Source organism: Hemiscyllium ocellatum, unplaced genomic scaffold (assembly GCF_020745735.1).
Source record: "Hemiscyllium ocellatum isolate sHemOce1 unplaced genomic scaffold, sHemOce1.pat.X.cur. scaffold_775_pat_ctg1, whole genome shotgun sequence".
In the NCBI taxonomy this organism is placed as follows: domain Eukaryota; kingdom Metazoa; phylum Chordata; class Chondrichthyes; order Orectolobiformes; family Hemiscylliidae; genus Hemiscyllium; species Hemiscyllium ocellatum.
Window position 1 is genome coordinate 82855 of NW_026869227.1, and position 16905 is coordinate 99759.

General features: G+C 57.2%; 1 protein-coding gene across 1 annotated transcript; it reads left to right on the top strand.

Annotated features, from left to right (window-relative positions):
- Positions 1–207: 207 nt before the first annotated feature.
- LOC132814268 (transmembrane protease serine 12-like) lies at positions 208–8400 on the top strand. The gene is made up of 5 exons (XM_060823455.1): positions 208–304; positions 2543–2741; positions 4626–4891; positions 7389–7531; positions 8161–8400. The coding sequence occupies exons 1-5, from the start codon at positions 208–210 to the stop codon at positions 8398–8400; spliced, it is 945 nt and encodes a 314-aa protein (XP_060679438.1).
- The last annotated feature ends 8505 nt before the right edge of the window (positions 8401–16905 follow it).

Consider the following 16905-nt stretch of genomic DNA (forward strand, 5'->3'; position numbering starts at 1 on the left):
CTCTCCCTCCCACCCCTTCACAGGTCTGGCGGGGTAGGGTTGGGTGGGGAGAGCTGAGGGAGACGCGCGGGACGTTGCCGGAGGAGGGGGGTTTTTCGGCACGAGGGGGGTGGGAGTGGGGAGCTGAGGGAGAAGCGCAGGACGTTGCCGGAGGAGGGGTTTTTTTCGACGTGAGGGGTTGGGGGTGAGTGTGTCGGTGCTGAGGCCATGGGTCCAGGGAGACGGTGGCCCTTCCTCCTCCTCCTGGTGCTGTCCAGCACCGGGCTCCTCTCTCAACCCGTGGCCACCGTTACCAGGAACCCAGGTGAGACTGGGGTGGGGGAGTGTTTGGGCTGGGGTGGGGTCTCTCTCTCTCTCTCTCTTTGTCTGTGCTTCTGGGTCACTCCCTGTTACTCGCCATTGACCACTCTCTGTCTGTCTCACTCGTTCTGCATTTTTGTCTCCATCACTCTCTCTCACTCTGTCTCTCCCTCTTTCTTTCTGTATCTTTCTCTCTCTGTCTCTCACTCTCTGTATTTCTCTCTCTGTCTCTCACTCTCTGTCTCTCACTCTCTGTCTCTCACTCTCTGTCTCTCACTCTCTGTCTCTGTGACTCTCGCTGTCTGACTCTTTCACTGCATGTCTCTCTCTTGCTTTCTATTCCTCTCTCTCTCTCCCTGTATCTTTCTCTCTATGTCCCCTCTCTCTCTCTGTCTCTGTTTCTCCCCCTCTCTGTCTCTCCCTCTCTTTGTCTCTCTCTCTATCTCTCTCTCTAGCTCTCTCACTCCAAGTCTTTCTCTTTATCACTCCCTCTCTCTCTCTCTGCCTGTATCTGTCGCTCTCTGCCTCTCTCTCTCTTTGCCTGTTGCTCACTGTCTGCCTGTCCCTTTCCCTCTGTCTGTATCTCTCTCCCTGTATCATTCTCTCTGTCCCTCTCTCTCTCTGACTGAGTCTCTCTCCCTGTATCTTTTTCTCTCTCCCTCTCTCTCCCCTCTGTCTGTTTGTCTCTGTCTGAGTCTCTCTCCCTGTATCACTCTCTCTCTCTCTCTCTCTCTGTCTGAGTCTCTCTCCCTGTATCATTCTCTCTCTCTCTGTCTGAGTCTCTCTGTCTCTCTCTGTCCCTCTCTCTCCCTGTATCATTCTCTCTCCCTGTATCATTCTCTCTCTCTCCCTGTATCATTCTCTCTCTCTCTCTCTCCCTGTATCATTCTCTCTCTCTCTCTGCCTCTCACCCTGTATCATTCTCTCTTCTCTGACTCTCTCTCTCTCCATCATTCTCTCTCTCTGCCTCTCTCCCCCTGTATCATTCTCTCTCTCTCTCTCTCTCTCACCCGGTATCATTCTCTCTCTCTCTGCCTCTCTCCCCCTGTATCATTCTCTCTCTATGCCTCTCTCACCCTGTATCATTCTCTTCTCTGTCTCTGTCTCTCTCTCTCTCTCTCCCCCCCTGTATCATTCTCTCTCTCTCTCTCTCTCTCTCTCCCTGTATCATTCTCTCTCTCTCTGCCTCTCTCTCTCTCCCTGTATCATTCTCTCTCTCTCTCTCTCTCTCCCTGTATCATTCTCTCTCTCTCTGCCTCTCTCACCCTGTATCATTCTCTCTTCTCTGTCTCTCTCTCTCCCTCCCCCTGTATCATTCTCTCTCTCTCTCTGCCTCTCCCACCCTGTATCATTCTCTCTTCTCTGTCTGTCTCTCTCTCTCTCACTCTCTCCCTGTATCATTCTCTCTCTCTCTCTCTCCCTGTATCATTCTCTCTCTCTCTCTGCCTCTCTCACCCTGTATCATTCTCTCTTCTCTGTCTCTCTCTCTCTCTCTCTCTGTCCCTGTATCATTCTCTCTCTCTCTGCCTCTCCCACCCTGTATCATTCTCTCTTCTCTGTCTCTCTCTCTCTCTCTGTCCCTGTATCATTCTCTCTCTCTCTGCCTCTCCCACCCTGTATCATTCTCTCTTCTCTGTCTCTCTCTCTCTCTGTCCCTGTATCATTCTCTCTCTCTCTGCCTCTCTCACCCTGTATCATTCTCTCTTCTCTGTCTCTCTCTCTCTCTCTCTCCCTCCCCCTGTATCATTCTCTCTCTCTCTCTGCCTCTCTCACCCTGTATCATTCTCTCTTCTCTGTCTCTCTCTCTCTCTCTGTCCCTGTATCATTCTCTCTCTCTCTGCCTCTCCCACCCTGTATCATTCTCTCTTCTCTGCCTCTCTCTCTCTCTCTCTCTGCCTCTCCCACCCTGTATCATTCTCTCTTCTCTGTCTCTCTCTCTCTCTGTCCCTGTATCATTCTCTCTCTCTCTGCCTCTCTCTCCCTGTATATTCTCTCTGACTCTCTCTCTCCCTGTCGCTCTCTCGGCCTCTCTCTGCCTATATCGCTCTCTCTCTGTCTCTCTCTCTCTCCCTGTATCATTCTCTCTCTCTCTGCCTCTCTCACCCTGTATCATTCTCTCTTCTCTGTCTCTGTGTGTGTCTCTCTCTCTCTCTCTCTCTGTGTCTCTGTCTCTCTCTCTCTCCCTGTACCTCTCTCCCTGTACCTCTCTCTCTGAAGCGGCTGTTCCTTGCTGTCTCCCCAGCCTGCGGCCTACGCCCCCTGATGGGTGAGCCAGTGTCCAGCCGGATCGTGGGGGGGCAGGACGCTCTGCCCGGCGCCTGGCCCTGGCAGGTCAGTGTCCAGTACAAACAGCGCAACGTCCAGCAGCACGTCTGTGGGGGAACCATCATCGCCGAGCGATGGGTTCTCACTGCAGCTCACTGCTTCTGCGACAGGATGAGGTGTGTATCAGACCCGAGGGACTGAGGGTCAGTGCCGAGGGAGGGTCAGTGCCGAGGGAGGGTCAGTGCCGAGGGAGGGTCAGTGCTGAGGGAGGGTCAGTGCTGTGGGAGTGGGTGCTGAGGGAGGGTCAGTGCTGAGGGAGTGGGCGTTGTGGGAGGGTCAGTGCTGAGGGAGCGGGTGCTGTGGGAGGGTCAGTGCTGAGGGAGTGGGTGCTGTGGGAGGGTCAGTGCTGAGGGAGGGTCAGTGCTGTGGGATGGTCAGTGCTGAGGGAGTGGGTGCTATGGGAGGGTCAGTGCTGTGGGGGGGGTCAGTGCTGAGGGAGTGGGTGCTGTGGGAGGGTCAGTGCTGAGGGAGCGGGTGCTGTGGGAGGGTCAGTGCTGTGGGGGGGGGTCAGTGCTGAGGGAGTGGGTGCTGTGGGAGGGTCAGTGCTGAGGGAGCGGGTGCTGTGGGAGGGTCAGTGCTGTGGGGGGGGGTCAGTGCTGAGGGAGTGGGTGCTGTGGGAGGGTCAGTGCTGAGGGAGTGGGTGCTGTGGGAGGGTCAGTGCTGTGGGAGGGTCAGTGCTGTGGGAGGGTCAGTGCTGAGGGAGTGGGTGCTGTGGGAGGGTCAGTGCTGAGGGAGCGGGCGCTGTGGGAGGGTCAGTGCTGAGGGAGCGGGTGCTGTGGGAGGGTCAGTGCTGTGGGAGGGTCAGTGCTGAGGGAGGGTCAGTGCTGAGGGAGCAGTTAGTGGGATATTCCTGCTCTCTGAACATTCGTCCAGCAAAACACTGTCATCAGCTTTTGCTCCCCGTTCATATTGATGCTGTATTTTGTCCAGCCCCAATGGGTCGGGATATCTCAGTGACCTTCGTTTGTCAGAAACAACCTGGCCCCAAAACCCAGACACACCATCTTCTCTCTCTCTCTCTCTTTCAGTCCCTCTCTCTGACTCCCCACCCGAACCTCTGTGTGTGTGTCTCTCTCTCTGCCATCCTCTCTCTCTCTCTCTCTCCCTCTCTCTCTCCTCCCGACTCCCTTTGTGACTCCCTGCTTGAACCTGTCTCATTTTCTCTCTCTCTCTCTCTCTCTCCGGGTCTGGGATCTCATAATCAATGGGAAAGGATGTCACAGTCAATGGGAAAGGGTCTCATAGTCAATGGGAGTGGGACTGGGATCTCACAGTCAATGGGAGTTGGATTGGGATCTCACGGTCATGGGAAAGGGTCTCACGGTCAATGGGAGTGGGTCTGGGGTCTCATAGTTAATGGGAAAGGGTCTCACAGACAATGGGGGTGGGTCTGGGATCTCACAGTCAATGGGAGTGGGTTTGGGTCACACGGTCAATGGGAGTGGGACTGGGATCTCACAGTCAATGGGAGTGGGTCTGGGATCTCACGGTCATGGGAAAGGGTCTCACGGTCAATGGGAGTGGGTCTGGGGTCTCATAGTTAATGGGAGAGGGTCTGGGGTCTCACGGTCAATGGGAGAGGGTCTGGGGTCTCACGGTCAATGGGAGTGGGACTGGGATCTCACGGTCAATGGGAGAGGGTCTGGGGTCTCACGGTCAATGGGAGAGGGTCTGGGGTCTCACGGTCAATGGGAGTGGGACTGGGATCTCACGGTCAATGGGAGTGGGACTGGGGTCTCACGGTCAATGGGAGTTGGATTGGGATCTCACGGTCATGGGAAATGGTCTCACGGTCAATGGGAGTGGGTCTGGGGTCTCACGGTCAATGGGAGTGGGTCTGGGGTCTCACAGTCAATAGGAAAGTGTCTCACGGTCAATGGGAGTGGGTCTGGGATCTCACGGTCAATGGGAAAGGGTCTCACGGTCAATGGGTCTGGAGTCTTACGGTCAATGGGAAAGGCTCTCACATTCTTACCCCTCCTTGCCCCCTCCTTGCCCAGTAACCAGTTCTCCTGGTTGGTGGTGATTGGGCTTCATCAACGGTCCCAGTTTGATGCTCACGCCCGTGTGCTGGTGGTGGACAGGATCCTACAACACAAGGAGTTCAACAGAGAGACGCTGGAACACGACGTGGCCTTACTGAGACTGCACAACGCCATCGTCTACTCCCCATATGTCCAGCCCATCTGCCTGCCCCACCCCCACCAACAACTGACCCAACTCAACCCCTGCTACATCACCGGCTGGGGAGCGAGAGAGACCAATGGTAAGGAATACTGCCTCACCACAGGGTCAGCACGGTGGGAGGGTCAGTGCTGTGGGAGCAGGTGCTGTGGGAGGGTCAGTGCGGTGGGAGGGTCAGTGCGGTGGGAGGGTCAGTGCGGTGGGAGGGTCAGTGCTGAGGGAGGGGCAGTGCGGTGGGAGGGGCAGTGCGGTGGGAGGGTCAGTGCTGTGGGAGTGGGTGCTGTGGCAGGGTCAGTGCTGAGGGAGTGGGGGCTGTGGGAGGGTCAGTGCTGTGGGAGGGTCAGTGCTGAGGGAGCGGGTGCTGAGGGAGGGTCAGTGCTGAGGGAGCGGGTGCTGTGGGATGGTCAGTGCTGAGGGAGTGGGGGCTGTGGGAGGGTCAGTGCTGAGGGAGTGGGTGCTGTGGGAGGGTCAGTGCTGAGGGAGGGTCAGTGCTGAGGGAGTGAGTGCTGTGGGAGGGTCAGTGCTGAGGGACTGGGTGCTGTGGCAGGGTCAGTGCTGAGGGAGTGGGGGCTGAGGGAGGGTCAGTGCTGAGGGAATGGGTGCTGTGGGAAGGTCAGTGCTGAGGGAGGGTCAGTGCTGAGGGAGCGGGTGCTGAGGGAGGGTCAGTGCTGAGGGAGCGGGTGCTGTGCGAGGGTCAGTGCTGAGGGAGCTGGTGCTGTGGGAGGGTCAGTGCTGAGGGAGGGTCAGTGCTGTGGGAGTGGGTGCTGTGGGAGGGTCAGTGCTGAGGGAGTGGGTGCTGTGGGAGGGTCAGTGCTGAGGGAGCGGGTGCTGTGGGAGGGTCAGTGCTGAGGGAGGGTCAGTGCTGTGGGAGTGGGTGCTGTGGGAGGGTCAGTGCTGAGGGAGTGGGTGCTGTGGGAGTGGGTGCTGTGGGAGGGTCAGTGCTGAGGGAGTGGGTGCTGTGGGAGTGGGTGCTGTGGGAGGGTCAGTGCTGTGGGAGGGTCAGTGCTGAGGGACTGTGTGCTGTGGGAGTGGGTGCTGAGGGAGGGTCAGTGCTGAGGGAGGGTCAGTGCTGAGGGAGCGGGTGCTGTGGGAGGGTCAGTGCTGAGGGAGTGGGTGCTGTGGCAGGGTCAGTGCTGAGGGAGGGTCAGTGCTGTGGGAGGGTCAGTGCTGAGGGAGTGGGGGCTGTGGGAGGGTCAGTGCTGAGGGAGAGGGTGCTGAGGGAGGGTCAGTGCTGAGGGAGGGTCAGTGCTGAGGGAGTGGGGGCTGAGGGAGGGTCAGTGCTGAGGGAGCGGGTGCTGTGGGAGGGTCAGTGCTGAGGGAGGGTCAGTGCTGAGGGAGCGGGTGCTGTGGGAGGGTCAGTGCTGAGGGAGCGGGTGCTGTGGGAGGGTCAGTGCTGTGGGAAGGTCTGTGCTGAGGGAGTGGGTGCTGTGGGAGGGTCAGTGCTGAGGGAGGGTCAGTGCTGAGGGAGTGGGTGCTGTGGGAGGGTCAGTGCTGAGGGAGCGGGTGCTGTGGGAGGGTCAGTGCTGTGGGAGGGTCAGTGCTGTGGGAGTGGATGCTGTGGGAGGGTCAGTGCTGAGGGAGTGGGTGCTGTGGGAGGGTCAGTGCTGTGGGAGTGGGTGCTGTGGGAGGGTCAGTGCTGTGGGAGGGTCAGTGCTGTGGGAGTGGGTGCTGAGGGAGGGTCAGTGCTGAGGGAGGGTCAGTGCTGAGGGAGCGGGTGCTGTGGGAGGGTCAGTGCTGTGGGAGGGTCGGTGCTGTGGGAGTGGGTGCTGAGGGAGGGTCAGTGCTGAGGGAGGGTCAGTGCTGAGGGAGCGGGTGCTGTGGGAGGGTCAGTGCTGAGGGAGGGTCAGTGCTGAGGGAGAGTCAGTGCTGAGGGAGGGTCAGTGCTGAGGGAGCGGGTGCTGAGGGAGGGTCAGTGCTGAGGGAGTGGGTGCTGTGGGAGGGTCAGTGCTGAGGGAGCGGGTGCTGTGGGAGGGTCAGTGCTGAGGGAGGGTCAGTGCTGTGGGAGGGTCAGTGCTGTGGGAGGGTCAGTGCTGAGGGAGCGGGTGCTGTGGGAGGGTCAGTGCTGTGGGCGGGTCAGTGCTGTGGGCGGGTCAGTGCTGAGGGAGTGGGTGCTGTGGGAGGGTCAGTGCTGTGAGAGGGTCAGTGCTGTGAGAGGGTCAGTGCTGAGGGAGTGGGTGCTGTGGGTGGGTCGGTGCTGTGGGAGGGTCAGTGCTGAGGGAGCGGGTGCTGTGGGCGGGTCAGTGCTGAGGGAGAGTCAGTGCTGAGGGAGGGTCAGTGCTGAGGGAGCGGGTGCTGAGGGAGGGTCAGTGCTGTGGGAGGGTCAGTGCTGTGGGAGTGGGTGCTGTGGGAGGGTCAGTGCTGTGGGAGGGTCAGTGCTGTGGGAGGGTCAGTGCTGTGGGAGGGTCAGTGCTGAGGGAGTGGGTGCTGTGGGAGGGTCAGTGCTGTGGGAGGTTCAGTGCTGAGGGAGTGGGTGCTGAGGCAGCGGGTCCTGTATCTGCGCTGGTGTGGAAAGGGGATGTGTCGGTGGCTCCCCAGGAGGGCAGGCAGTTGAACCTACCCGTTGTGTCTGTCTGTCCCAGGTCCATCATCAGATATCCTGCAGGAGGCAGAGGTTGACCTGATACCCAACAAAGTCTGTAACCGACACGACTGGTACAATGGGATCATTACTCCGCGTATGCGATGTGCTGGCTTTGAGGCTGGACTGGTCGATGGATGTCAGGTAAGAGCCCGGGTGTCACCCCTACACTGTCCAGTTGCAGTCACATCTACCAGTGTGGTTAGGTCAACCTCACCGTGCCCCCTCCAGCCCCCTACACCCCCTCCCTATCTCTGTGTGTGTCACCCCCTCCAGCCCCCTACACCCCCTCCCTATCTCTGTGTGTCACCCCCTCCAACCCCCTACACCTCCTCCCTATTATATTTATTCATTCATTCACTCAGGGAGTGATATCACCGTGCCCCACTCACACACTGCGTTATATCCTCTCTCTCTCCCCCACACCTCACCCAGGGAGTGGTATCTCCGTGTCCCACCCACACTGCGTTATATCCTCTCTCTCTCTCCCTCCCACACCTCACCCAGGGAGTGATATCACCGTGTCCCACCCACACTGCGTTATATCCTCTCTCTCCCTCCCTCCCACCCAGGGAGTGATATCACCGTGTCCCACTCACACACTGCGTTATATCCTCTCTCTCTCTCCCTCCCACCCAGGGAGTGATATCACTGTGCCCCACCCACACTGCGTTATATCCTCTCTCTCCCTCCCTCCCACCCAGGGAGTGATATCACTGTGCCCCACCCACACTGTGTTATATCCTCTCTCTCTCTCTCTCCCTCCCACCCAGGGAGACAGCGGGGGACCCCTGGAGTGCTTCGACCACCGGGACGCGCGCTTCTACCTGCTGGGCATCTCGAGTTTCGGATTGCAGTGCGGGCTGCCCCAGAAGGTGGGGGTCTACACCCGGCCGGGCGCTTACTTGGACTGGATCCGTCTCACCCAGACCACGAACCGGGGAGTGCGCCTGGCCCCCTCGCCCCGCACCGGCTACGTCCTGGGGCTGATCGCCGTCCGCATGCTAGCCTGAACGCAGCGGGAGGAGACCCTGGGGGGGTTGGACGGGGGGTGAGGGCGAGAGCAACGTGAGACGTCTAAATAAATCTAATCGTTTGGACGTTCCTGGGAGGGGTTTTCAAGATGGGGGTGGGGGGGGGGAAGGTGGAAATACGCAGCGCTGGACAAACTCAACAGGGGTCACATCGACATATTGGGGGTGAAGAGAGAGAAACAGAGAGCGAGAGAGAGAGAGAGAGGGAGGGAGAGAGTAATCAGAGACTCTGCAGTGTGGAAAAAGGCCAATTGCCCCAACAGGTCCACACTGACCTTCAGAAGAGGAATCCTTACCCCCTTCCTTATTAATCTGCATTTACCCCTGACTAATCCCACCCTAACCTGCACATCCCTGGGCACTACGGGACAATTTAGCACGGTCAATCCCACCCTAACCTGCACATCCCTGGGCACTACGGGGACAATTTAGCACGGCCAATCCCCACCCTAACCTGCACATCCCTGGGCACTACGGGACAATTTAGCACGGCCGATCCCACCCTAACCTGCACATCCCTGGGCACTACGGGGACAATTTAGCACGGCCAATCCCCACCCTAACCTGCACATCCCTGGGCACTATGGGACAATTTAGCACGGCCAATCCCCACCCTAACCTGCACATCCCTGGGCACTACGGGACAATTTAGCACGGCCAATCCCACCCTAACCTGCACATCCGTGGGCACTACGGGACAATTTAGCACGGCCAATCCCACCCTAACCTGCACATCCCTGGGCACTATGGGACAATTTAGCACGGCCGATCCCACCCTAACCTGCACATCCGTGGGCACTACGGGACAATTTAGCACGGCCAATCCCACCCTAACCTGCACATCCGTGGGCACTACGGGACAATTTAGCACGGCCGATCCCACCCTAACCTGCACATCCCTGGGCACTACGGGGACAATTTAGCACGGCCAATCCCACCCTAACCTGTACATCCCTGGGCACTACGGGACAATTTAGCACGGCCAATCCCACCCTAACCTGCACATCCCTGGGCCCTACGGGTACAATTTAGCACAGAGAGAGAGACTCTAACCATCGCCCCCTTGATGTTCAATGGCGTTACCGTCACTGAATCCCCCTTCCCCCACTATCAACATCCTGGGCGTTACCATTGAGCAGAAACTGAACTGGGACCCAGCCCCTTATCAACCCTATGGCTACAAGAGCAGGTCAGAGGCTGGGAATCCTGCAGAGAGTAACTCCCCATCTCACCCCTCCCTCCCTCTGAAACCTGTCCCACCATCGACAAGGCACGGGTCAGGGGGGTTGAGGGAACACTCCCTGGACGGGGGGAGGGGGTGACTGGCTCCCACACACACACACTTGAGAAGCTCCACACTGTCCTGGGAGGTAGGGTGGGGTGGGGAGGAATGAGGCAGCCCCCTCCTCGGTGATTCGTCACTCCAACACCTACCACCACCCCCAATTTCTGACACTCCCTCCCTTCCACCAACTTCCCCCAGCAGCAGTGTGCAAGATGGAACCCGGCAACTTGCAGAGGTTCCTCAACCCCTCTCCCCAAATGGATGAGGGGCAACAGGTGCTGGAGGGGAGCACCAACCTCCTCACCCTTCCCTACCCCACCAACTCAGAGTTGCCCCCACTAGGGGTGGAGTGGTGTGTGGTACGCAGGGGGCTCGAAGGCAGTGTCCCACCTGTCCTTTGAACTGAAAGAGCTCTACCAGACTGATGTGACCAGGAGATGTTCAACCTCCCCTCCATTCTGTCTTATCTGAAACAGAGCCAGGGAGAGTGTGAGAGAGATGTGGGTTTGTGGCGTCAACTCTCTCCCAATCTGTGAGGAAGGGTCAGAGTTTGGAGGAGAACAGTCATGGAGGGCAAACGCTACCCCAAGTGAGGGGAGAGTGGGCGTTTGGGGAGGGGATTGGTCAACAGCGATGGGCCTCAACTCTACACCAGCGATGGGAAAGGCTAGAGTTTGAAGGTGCACCATCATGGGGCAAATTGCAGGGTTGCCCCATTGATGAAGATGGTCAGTGTTTGGAAGTCAAAATTCGGGGGGGGTGTGTGGGTGGTTCACTCTATCCCATCTGGGTTCACTGGGTACGAAACCTGCCCCACCTGAGGGGATACGCAACGTATGAAGGTCAGCAAGGAGACATCAAGCGAAGTTCAACTCTACCCCATCCACGAGGAGGGCAGGAATCAGGGGTTGATGATGATGGGTCAAAGGGGGCATGGGTGCGTAGAAAGGGAAGATTCAAATCTACCTCATCTGGGACTGAAGGGGCACAAAAAGGGTGCTTGATGCTAATCAGGATGGGTTGAGGGAAGGTCAACTCGATCAACGGTGGCTTGGCTCTGTGTTCCACCAGGGACAGAGTCAAGGGGTAGGTCACCTCTACCCCGTTGATAAGGGTGGACTACCTGCTGAAGTTAGACATCTTGACTGGAGGTCAGGGGGCAGGGAGCGAATGTCTGTGGAATGGAGGAGGGGGGTGGGTAAGAGAGAAAACATGGCAGGACAGCACAGCCCAGAGTCAACAAGCACCCCTCCCCATCTCGGGAGTGCCAACTTGACTTGAGGGAAGGTGGCGACGTTTTATTTTCGACTGGGCGGCCACCCCACCGGTTTTGGGGGAGGTGGGGTGGCAGGCAGGTTTTGTTTTGTGCGGGGGTGGTGGGGGCAGGACATTACAGATGAAATGGGGCGGTGTCGGAGGGCTGTCGCGGGAGGTCAGAGGTCAAGCCCTACCACAAACGCCGCACCCCTACCCAAAAAAAACACACCCGCCGCACCAGGGTGTTTCACTTACGAGCTCGGGGGTGGGGGGGGGGGGTCAAATGGGTGGTCGGGGTTTGGGAGATGGGTTGAGAGGGTGTGCAGCGTGGTTCATGTCAAGGGAATTGGAGGTCAACCCAGGGGGTCAAGGGTCAAGGACAACGCCAATTTCTTTTCGAAGCCCCCCAAGAATGAAAGAAGAACCCAAATAAATGCCAAAACAGACATATTGGATAACTCGTGAGGAATATTATTTATCTTGGGGTTGGGGGAAGGTATGGAGGTGGCAAAAGGCCAATTATCTCCAAAATGGGGCATGGGTCCTTCCCCCCCCTCCCCAGGGGCAAATATTTGGAAATAATTATCTAAATATCTTTCTTTCGTTAATTATCCCGAAATTAATGTTATGTTTTGGGGGGGGGGAAAGGAGAGGGAAGGAATAGTCGAATGGCGGCAAATTTAAAAAAAAAGGTCGGTTCAAAAGTTCAAATCCCAACCGACGCAACGGTCTCACCCACGCCCGTAGCACGTGATCCGCCCCTGGCCCTCCCATTGGTCCGTGCCTGCGAGTGGCCCGCCCAACCAACCTTGTTAGGCGGAGGTCACTCCCGATTGGTCGGTCACCCCACGTGGGGGCAGGGCGAGCGTGTCCCGTTCCCCCGCGAGGCGACGCCCATTGGGTCGGGCACCCCACGTGGGCGCTCCGTAACAGCCTCTCTCCATTGGTGAACGCCCCCCCTCTCTCCGATTGGTGGATCCGCCTAGACGTGGCCCCGCCCGCCTCGCGCCCATTGGGCGTCGCTGCACAGGCTCTTCCGGTTGGTCGAAGCCCACGTGGGGGCGGAGCGGGGAGCGGCCTCTTCCTATTGGCCAGATGGATCCATCGTCACCCGTTAGCCAGCGGCGAAGGCGGGAAAGAAGCGAAGGGCGGTTCCCGCGCTTTTTCAAGCGTCAACCGCCAAGGGGCTGGAAAGGGGAATACAATGGGGCCTATAGAAAACTAATTCAACCAAACCTCACTCGACTGAAGCTGCTCCAAAATAGTATTTAATACCCCCTCAGCCCTATTGGGGGGTAAAACTGAAGCGTTTACAACCTTTCAGTGGTTATTTTTCTGAAAATGTCCCAAAGGGGCACCAGTTCTATTTCTTTCCTGGCAATCGGCATCATCACCGCCTCCGAACCGGGTTTTCGAAAACGACGAGGCCATTTATATCGAAATGACGACAAGGGGAGACCTCCTCTCCATGGGGGCGAGCGATGACGATGGGCGGCCAAGATGGCTGCCGCGACGGCTGGGGAGAAAAATGGGGAAGTGCGCCCTCTCCCCAGCGGCGGCCACACGCCAAGAGCGACGCATGCCGAGCGGTTGAAAGAGGACTGCGCACGTGCCAACCTAACGGCACCTCTAGACGAGGCGACTGGGTCACAGGGTTGCAACACCCCACCCAACCCACGTCAGCCATGCCATGGCGTTGGCGGCACACAATTCCCGTCCGGAATAAGCCCTGGCGTGCACGGGGATATCGGACGTGCCTGCGGTGTGCCTCCTCACCCCGGCCTCCCTCCCGCCCATCTTTGCGCTCCCAGAAAACACGGCGGGCGCAGGAGTGAGTGACCCCTGTCCGGGCAACGGTTGCAGCAAAAATAAAAGCCTTTAATTTTAATCTTGTTTCTAGCCGTTGAAATGTTTTCTTAGAGAAAAAAACACATCGATTATCACACATTGTACAAAAAGGAGGAAACGGACATGGAGGCGACAACATGGAGTCGGGGGCGGGTTGACGCTAATGGAAATGAACCAGACCATTCAACACACAGAAGGAACCTCCTCTCGCCTCTGTCCGGTTGCGCCACAACCCCATCCCTCCATTTCCTGGGAGTTGAGATGGGATCGAGATGATCTTCGGAAGCTTTAGGGAAACCCCACATGGATCCAACTGTGGGACGTCGGACTGAAGGATTGGATTGGATTGGATTGGATCAGGCCGACGACCCACAACCCCCACTCCTCCAGTACCTCTTGGAACTTTGTCTCCCAAGGCTTACTGTGTACACCCAGGATCGTCCTCGCCGCCATTATGGATTTTGAACGTTCGCAAGATGTTGTGACCATTGCAAGACAGTCACATGCAGCAGTGACTATTATGAATATTCTACACATAGGATTAATTCCCAGGCCCCCCAAGCAATCTCCTACTGTGCTGCAGGTCACTATATGTGTAAATATCAATACGTCGTTTATATATAGACTATGTACATAGAGACAGGGCCTAACACTTGACAAACCCAGCGGAAGTAGTGGAGAGAGATAGAGAGGGATAGATGGAGACCAAAGGCAAGTCCACTCCCCATACAAGTTGGGACTCCACACCAACAGGTACACGCAGAGAGACTGTACATGTGTGCACACGGGCAGCGCAGACACAGGGTCACCCCGATGTGCACTCACCCACCCCAGCACTGACAGGCACCACATAGAACTGAGACACGCAGGAATACATGCAGGCTCTGTTAACATACCTACACGCATCAGGAACGTATGCCGCCTGTGCGCGCACACACACTGAGCACGCCAACAATCTGTGCCTGGCTGTGCGCACACGCAACACACAGAACACGCGTGTACGGAAGGTGCGCGCAGAAACAGAAAGCGCCCGCATGTAGACGTAGACAACGCCAACACAGAATGTGGACATGCTGATAGGACAGAACACATTCGCATACACGGGACAAAATGTTTGTGTGGAGTAGCTCACTGAATGTACGCGTGCACAATGTGTCAGGGCATACACATGTACACGTACCACGCGCACAGACACGGAACAGGCACATGGACCCCACGCACAGACACAGGACAGACCACGCAGAATATGCACACACACAACAGGCACACAGACTCCACACACAGACCATACACACAGACACAGAATAGGCAGACGGACCCCGCACACAGACACAGGACAGGCACACGGACCCTGCACACAGACACAGGACAGGCACACGGACCCCACACACAGCCACAGGACAGGCACACGGACCCCTCACTCAGACACAGGACAGGCAGACGGACCCCACACACAGACACAGGACAGGCAGACGGACTCTGCACACAGACACAGGACAGGCACACGGATCCCACACTCAGACACAGGACAGGCAAACGGACCCCACACTCATAGACAGGACAGGCAGACGGACCCCACACACAGACACAGGACAGGCATATGGACCCCACACACAGACACAGGACAGGCACACGGATCCCACACTCAGACACAGGACAGGCAGACGGACCCCACACTCATAGACAGGACAGGCAGACGGACCCCACACACAGACACAGGACAGGCACACGGACCCCACACACAGGCACACGGACCCCACACACAGACACAGGACAGGCACATGGACCCCACACACAGACACAGGACAGGCAGACGGACCCCACACACAGACACAGGACAGGCACACGGACCCCACACACAGACACAGGACAGGCACACGGACCCCACACACAGACACAGGACAGGCCATGCAGAATATGCACACACACAACAGGCACATGGGCCCCACATACGGACCACGGACACAGACACGGAACAGGCACATGGACTACACATACAGAATATGCACATAGGCACATGGACCCCACACACAGACACGGAACAGGCCATGCAGAATATGCACACACACAACAGGCACACGGACTCCACACACAGACACAGAACAGGCACACAGACTACACACGCAGAAAATGCACACAGGCACAGAACAGGCTCACGGACCCCACACACAGACATAGGACAGGCCATGCAGAATATCACACACACAACAGGCACACGGACTCCACCCACAGACCACACATACAGACACGGAACAGGCACATGGACTACACATACAGAATATGCACACAGGCACAGAACAGGCACATGGACCCCAGACACAGAACAGGCCATGCAGAATATGCACACACACAACAGGCACATGGGCCCCACACACAGACCACAGACACAGAACAGGTACACGGACTACACACGCAGAATATGCACACAGACACAGAACAGGCACATGGACCCCACACACAGACACAGAACAGGCACACGGGCTACACACGCAGAAAAAGCACACAGGCACAGAATAGGCACACGGACTACACAGAGAATATGCACATGGGCACAGAACACACAGATGGCATGCACAAAGTTAAAACATAACGTCCAACACACAAAACACGCACACAGACACCGAACACGCACATGGACAAAGAAAACACACACGGTCCGCACACACAGACGCAGAACACGTACACGGATGCAGAACATACACGCGGTCCATGCACACAGATACAGAAAACGCACACAGTCCATGCACATAGACACGGATCACACACAAAACACACGTGAACCATGCCCACAGGCTGCGCACACAGACGTGTGGGTGGGACTAGCTGGTGATCAGAGACTGATTCACACGTGGACACAGTAGCGCTCAGTCCTGCCTGAGTCCGCCAGAGCAGTCAGATAACGCCTGGTCGCACGGGGACCGGTGGGTGGCGAAGAATTCGGGAGCTCTCAGGGCACACCGCCGCCTGGTTGCAACATGCACGAGCACTGAAGTCCCGAAGAAAGAAAGTCTCTGGTTTCCCCGCAGGGTTCGGGGGGTGGGGTGGGGGTGGAGGCTTAGGGCAAGAGGAAAGGTGCAGAGGTGTTCCCTAACCTTCCCTTCCCGGTTGGAGACCAATCTCGCCTTTCCCCACACCACCACCCTACCCCCCCACTCCAAACCGCATGAAACGACTGAACACACACCTCTGTGCGCCTGTTAGCGTGTGCAAGCACGTGTATAAATTTGTGTGCATATTTGAGTGTGTACGTGTGTGTGCATGCACATGTGTGCGTGTGTATATCTATCCATGAGGATATAAGTGTCAGGCTCCGTAACTCATGCGGGCCGGAGGACTGTCAGGTGGTGAGCGATGGAGCATGACCATGTCCCAAAATGGCTGCCTTTGATGCTAACGGTCTGACTTCACTCCACATCTGTGCAGGGTCCGATGAGGAATGATAACAGAGTTAAGCCACATTTGCCCGATCAAAAGCTGAACGGACTACATACAAATACGTGCACACGAGAGAGACAGAGGGAGAGAGTGCGAGAGAGAGACAGCATGCGTGTGAGAGAGTGACCGCATGACAATGCACGTGTGTGTGAGAGTGACCGTCCGCATGACAGTGTACGTGTGTGTGAGTGAGCGTCCGCATGACAGTGTACGTGTGTGTGTGAGAGTGAGTGTACGCATGACAGTGCACGTGTGTGAGTGAGCGTCCGCATGACAGTGCACACGTGTGTGTGAGGGTGAGTGTACGCATGACAGTGCACGTGTGTGTGAGAGTGTACACATGACAGTGTACATGTGAGAGTGAGTGAGTGTACACATGACAGTGCACGTGTGAGAGTGAGTGTCCGCATGACAGTGCACGTGTGTGTGAGAGTGAGTGTCCGCATGGCAGTGCACATGTGTGTGAGAGTGTGTACACATGGCAGTGCACATGTGTGTGAGTGAGCGTCCGCATGACAGTGCACACGTGTGTGTGAGGGTGAGTGTACGCATGACAGTGCACGTGTGTGTGAGAGTGTACACATGACAGTGTACGTGTGAGAGTGAGTGAGTGTACACATGACAGTGCATGCGTGAGAGTGAGTGTCCGCATGAGAGTG